Below are 6,800 nucleotides of genomic sequence, written 5' to 3'. Positions count from 1 at the left end.
TTTATCATTATTTAAATATAATAAAAAGTAATTTATTTTTCATTTGATTGGACGTCACTACTATATATATTAAAGAACCAACAAGAGAGTTTACAAAAATATTAAATTTTATTGTGTCAGTTTTGTTTTTCACAACAATTTATTAAAGAACCAACAAGAGAGTTTACACTTCTAAGAACAATGCCAAGTAAAAGTTGAAATGCATATTTAAATTACATCAATACTATATGACCAACAAATATTATTAATTTTTGTTAGTATTTAACTAACAATAATTTATATTTATATTTACAAAAATTTTATACAAAAAAATATATAATTTATATTTATATTTATCAGAATTTTATATTCATAAATTGATGCAAAAATAGATAGATGGATAGACAGATAAAAATAAAATAAAATTGATGAGCAGGCTGATGATGCAGTCTTTCATTTGATTAACGGCAACATAGATACATAGATAGATAGATCAATTCTGAAGAGATTCCTAGACACCTACCAGTCTACTACGACCCTGCTGATCTCAATAATCTCATCATTATTAACTGATTATTAATAATATCTATGTAGCAAGTCAAGTCAAGTACATAATAATATTTTAGATTTATTAGAAGTGGTTATTAATTAATAATAAGCATTGATAAAGTATAGGGGTAAGTGATGGGAAGGGGGGGACAATGTGAAGCGACAATATGGAATTGCTTTCAGTTTTCACTACGGTATTTTTACGGGAACTAGTGATGCTACCTACGCTACTTATTATTATGGATCCTCACATATATAATTTGCAACAAACCTATGCTCCTATACACACATTCCCACTGTCCCACATACTTTACCAGCTTTAATTATTTCTCGTAGACTCGCGCGCCTTTTTATTTGCATGCTAAACATTATTAATTATACGGTGAATGTTATCTTACTCTCTCTAAAGTAATATGTAAATTATTTTTTTAATATGTCATATTTTAATTGGATGTTTATTTTAACCTGAGTTAGTTTAATCTTATGAGAGTTAATAATATTTTGGAAGACGGTGACGGCCTGACAGAAGAAGAAAATGAAACACCCAATAAGACGATGATACTTAGGAAGCACAACGACGACGATAAAAATAAATACTTAATTCAAATATGACACATCAGAAAAAGTAACTTACATGTTACTTTAGAGAGGATAGGATAACATTTACTTATATATTACTTCAAGTCAAGAATAATATTTAATTAATTAAAAAAAACACACACAAGAACCTGCTGCCACTTGAATATTTATGTATGCAGCTTAATTAAGTGAAAGATGAGTTGTGAAATTAATAGTTTAATTAGTGGATTGATTTGAGAGTGGGGAGCAAGAAGAGGAAAAGGAAGTGGTGAAAGAATATTAATTAAATGAGTGGAGAGATTGGCATAAAAGAGAGAGAGAAGGTAATTGATTCCGTGCCCCATAATAAAACCTATCTTTCTCTTCATTCAGTAGTGTAGGTAACTTGTTTTCGTTTCCTCTTCATCCTCGATTTGATCGTTCTTTCTTTCTCTCTTTCTCTTTCTACTGCTATTGTTTGTATGGCAGAAACAGCAGTGTATCAGTGGCAGTATAGAGAAGAAAAGAGAGGAGAAGAGTTTTCATTGGGAAGGTAAATCAAACCCCCCCTCCCCCTCTTCTCAACCCTCTCTCCCTCCATCTTTATGAGCAGCTGCAACTACCTGCGTGAGTGAGTTAATCCTACCAACACACACACACACACACCCATTTTCCAAAGGAAATCTCTGCAGGCTTTGTTACTGTACTGAGACTGAGAGCAACAACTATCACTGTAGACACTACTGTTGTTGTGTGTTTAGGATTGTTTCTGTGGAAAAAGCAGCCTCATTCTTTTACCATAAAACCCGGGAGACCCCTCCCAACATCATATCCATCCAGCTATGGAAGCTGAGGGTGGTAGCTCTAATGGTGGCCCTTCTAATTGTTTCATGGCTTTTGGAGAAAACAACAACAGTAGTAGTAATAATAACAATAACAGTGTTAGTGGTAGTGGCCTATCTCCAATGATGATGATGCCTTTAGTCACTAATTCCCATCATCCAACAAATAATAATCTTATTCCTCATCAAAATCATACTTCTACTTCTAATAACATTGCAAACCTCTTCCTTCCCATGCCTACTTCCAACACCAACAATAATAATACCAACACTTCTTTCATGCTTGAAAACAATACTACTACTACTACTACTACTACTACTGGATTAGGGTATTATTTCATGGACAACAATGGAAGCTCTTCTTCCTCTTCTCCTTCTTCTGCTGTCAAGGCAAAGATCATGGCCCATCCTCACTATCACCGCCTCTTGGCAGCTTACATCAATTGTCAAAAGGTCAGCAAGTTTGACTCAACTTGTTGTATTCTATCTCAAAACAGACAAAAATATTTTGGACTCATCATCATCACACCCCTTCAAAACCATGCCTAATTAATTTCTCCACACACCTTTTTCATCACAAAGTTCGGATCTTGAGATTACTGTATCTTACAAATCATAAACTCAGAACCCTATTTGAGAGGTTTATTTTCTCTTTGTTGCAGGTTGGAGCACCACCTGAAGTGGTGGCAAGGTTAGAAGCAGCATGTGCATCTGCCATGTCAATGGCAGCTGCAGGAGACACATCAGCTTCTTGCCTAGGTGAAGATCCATCTCTGGATCAGTTCATGGAAGCTTACTGTGAGATGCTCACAAAGTACGAGCAAGAACTTTCAAAACCCTTGAAGGAAGCCATGATCTTCCTTCAAAGGATGGAGTCTCAGTTCAAGAATCTCACCATCTCTTCTTCTTCTAGAGATCTTGGTGATGAGTCCTACTATTTCTTAACACTTTTATTTTTCAGATTTATTAAAATGCTATATTATTAGTCTTCCATAATTTTCAAATTCATGCATGCATGTTCTTGATTAATCTAAAGTGGATTGAAGCGTCTACTTTTACTTTACTTTTTCAGCTTTAATTATGATCTTTTTGGTTTAACGTTTTGGTGACGTTATCCTTCTGAAAAATGATGTAGTTGTTTTAATTTGCTTACCCTTTTATCTTTGTTCAAGAGTTTCAAATATCACTACTAAGCAAAAGGTGCCTTTGCTCGAAACGTGTTTTATTCTCTATGATGTATGTGTGTGTGTGTGATTCTCTTTGTTCTCGGTGTTAGTGCATTGAATGAACTTTTGTTTGTATCTTTGCTAATTCTTCTTCGTATTCCTATTCCTGTGTGCATGAATTGACATGTTTTCAGATAAATGGTTTTTGGGAAATATAAGTGTTTTATTTTTCTATGTATTTTCCCCATTTGATGTGTGCAGAGACGTTCAGTTTTGCTGGTTTTGCATCTTTATTAGAATTGTGAAAGATTCTATATTCTTCTATATACTTAATGATGATTTCATGTGTGTGAGGATGAACAGGCAACTAGTCCGTGAATTTAGGGTTTTTTGAACTAAATATATAACCTAGGGATTAGGGTTTCTTGTTTCTTCTGAAAATTGGTAATAGCAAGGTTTTACACTAAACAAAAAGGGCACACATAATGAGTTGTAACAGTGATGAATTTAAACATTTACAATTTTTGCATGAAATGTTTTGAGGATGAACCAATTTTACCAAAAAATATATAAGGGGACTACTACATCATTTTGATTTCACTCAATCAAAACACATCACTTTATAAATGTCATGTAGATGATATGATATCACTTTTTTTTTGTCTTAATAATGATAGATTAAGAATTTTAATTTTATTTATTTTTCAAAGGTCATGCATCAACTTTATTTATGTGATTAGAATATATTTGTGTAGTGTTATGTATGCGTATGATTTCTCAACTAGTGTGACTACTATAGGTATTGAAATAACTATATATTCTGCGTATATTTGTGTCTGCGGGTGCAGATACATATTCTCATGCTTGTTTAGTGTACATGTTCATGATGTTATATATGATAGTGATTTAATTATTTGCACACACTGTCAAATCTAAACAGTGTTCATGGCTGGTTGAGAATATACAATTGAATGTGACAACCATTAATACTAGTCAAACTTTGCTGCTATAATGTTGATGAGTATTACTATGAAGAAAAATAAGTAGGAGCTTGTTTATAGCATATATGCTGGCTTGTATATGTCAACAAGACCAAGCTTTTTGCTGAATCAATGTTTTCTCATCAAGCTTCTAACTGTGATGGGCCAAAATAAGTACATAGTGTCTTTCTTGTAAAGCCTGAAAGATTCTATTTTAGGAGAGCAACCAACAGTGTTTTCTTACTTACTACTTTAGCTGCATGCTTTTCTGGTTTATGATTTCAATTGTTTCATCTTCCATGGTTAATTACCTGCTTTCTTTGGTTGTTTTTAGTCAATGTCTTGAGACTAAATACATAGAGGAAAAACAAAAAGCTTGCATTTTTCTTCCTATCTCTGACCTACTAATGTAATTGGGTAGACTAAAGAACAGGTCAGTTTTTGTTAGTATATAGAAATAGAAATTTTATATGTTTTTATTAGGGCTCATTTGTGATAATAGAGTAGCCCTTCATATCTTATTTTGAAAAAATAGACTAAGTTAATCACATTATCTCAGGGTGTACGGTTTAGGGCCACTGTGCTTCTTGAAAAATGAGTTTCTATTTTCAAATGTTTCTTTGGCCATATTGGTCTCCAGGCTCTTTAACCTATGCATTAATTTGAAGTTATATACCTTCCATTTTGTTGAATCAATTATTTCCTAATCATTGTGTTCTGTACTTATCTTCATCCTTTGTATTTATAAAATCAATCACTTAAGTTCTTTAAAATTTATCCCATTCATGATTCTTCTGTGGCTTGATATATAAAATGTATGCTGCTATTTGAAATAATGGTGGCACTTATATGGCTTTAAAGGCAGCTACTACACTCATTCATTGCCTTATTTTCATTTTTTTTGTATTGGAGAAAAAGAAAGTGAACAATGTGTTACTTTTTTTTATTTATTGTCCTATGATTTTTGTACCTTGCATATTCTGTCTGAATTTGGTTGGTTATATGTACTTTTCTACATTGATTGAAGAGTTGACTTCATTTAAGTTTAACCATTATTAAAAGTGTCTAATTTGCTATAGTTGAACTGTGCTTTGTTGAGGGAAAACAATTGTTCTGTCCCATGTGTCTCCTTCCTTTATCATGGGTAAATTTTCACATGTTTGATTTTGGGAAGAATCATGTGTAATGTTGAATATATGATATGATGTTGTTACAAAATTGTGAAAAATGAAAAATACAAAGTGTGGGACACAAATATGGGACAGAAGTCTTTTAGAGGAAAGAAAAAGACTCAGACATGAGAAAATATACAATAAATAAGTACTTTATATTATATGATTTTTCAAATAATGGGTGGCTAAGAAACTAGTTAATTAATAGTTATATAGTAATTATTAAACTGATGCATGAAACATATGTAGTGGTTATAACATAATTGAATGGTTCAGGTAGCAAGGAGGCAAATGATGGGAATAATGGATCATCAGAAGAAGATGTAGATCTACAAAGCTTGATAGATCCTCAGGCAGAAGACAGGGAATTGAAGGGTCAGCTTCTTAGAAAGTACAGCGGCTACTTGGGAAGTCTGAAGCAGGAGTTCATGAAGAAGAGGAAGAAAGGGAAGCTTCCGAAAGAAGCAAGGCAACAATTACTTGAATGGTGGAGCAGACATTACAAATGGCCTTACCCTTCTGTATGTATCATTATTTCCTTGTAAGAATAATTAAGCATCTTGCATGCATGCAAAATAATTATTATCAATAACACATTATTGTGGAATTGTGTAGGAATCACAGAAGCTGGCTCTAGCAGAATCCACTGGTTTGGATCAGAAGCAAATTAACAATTGGTTTATTAATCAGAGGAAACGCCACTGGAAGCCTTCTGAGGACATGCAATTTGTGGTGGTGGATCCAACCCATCCACATTATTACATGGATAATGTTCTTGCCAATCCATTTTCCATGGATCTCCCCAACACAATGCTCTAGAAACATATATAATTATCTCCATAATCATCACCTTGCTTAATTATATATGTCTAATTAATTAATTAATTATTAATTGCAAAGCAGTCATAAGCTTATTGTGTGATCACTTAATTAAGACCTTAATTATTTATACTTATCCTGTATTATTATTATTGTTATTATTTGTGTGTAAGTAGTAGCTAGAGATTAAGCATTATTCTAAGTTATGATTAAGATTTATAAATACAGTATATAATTTGCAGTTCTCTATGCTGCTGCCTGGTTTTTGGATGGTCCTTTATGTGAGGTCGGGTCTAGTGAATGTCAACAAACTTGTGATGAATGATGATACTATTTATAAAGTTGATTTATGAATATATAAAGTTTCAATAAAATAATAAGAAAATAATAAATAAAGCTATTGATTGCTGATTACTCTTGCCAAATCCCATAAAACCAATTTTGAGTGAGGAACAACAGAAGAAAAAATAACTCTCTAGTTGTTTATGTTAATTCCAAAATGGGACTTCTATTTTAGTAGGAAAAAAAAAATAGAAATGTAGTTATGGTTAGAGTTTGTTAAGGTGTTATTAAGTTGGAAAAAGATAATATTTTTTATTTTTAGTTTGTTTGATAATAAGTAAATAAATAATACATTTATTATAAAAAATTCATAAAAAAATTTTATTTTTTAAATTGAATATCTTTTACTATAAAAATTAAAAAGATTATGAAAATAAAAAATGATAATTTTTA

General features: G+C 32.0%; 1 protein-coding gene across 1 annotated transcript; it reads left to right on the top strand.

Moving 5' to 3' along the window:
• LOC107637542 (homeobox protein SBH1-like) lies at nt 1,374-6,219 on the top strand. Its single transcript, XM_016340949.2, has 4 exons — nt 1,374-2,381; nt 2,591-2,849; nt 5,523-5,767; nt 5,862-6,219. The coding sequence occupies exons 1-4, from the start codon at nt 1,929-1,931 to the stop codon at nt 6,063-6,065; spliced, it is 1,161 nt and encodes a 386-aa protein (XP_016196435.1). The 5' UTR covers nt 1,374-1,928; the 3' UTR covers nt 6,066-6,219.

The sequence above is a fragment of the Arachis ipaensis genome, chromosome B04, assembly GCF_000816755.2.
Source record: "Arachis ipaensis cultivar K30076 chromosome B04, Araip1.1, whole genome shotgun sequence".
NCBI lineage: Eukaryota > Viridiplantae > Streptophyta > Magnoliopsida > Fabales > Fabaceae > Arachis > Arachis ipaensis.
This window is presented reverse-complemented; position numbering and strand designations above follow the sequence as displayed.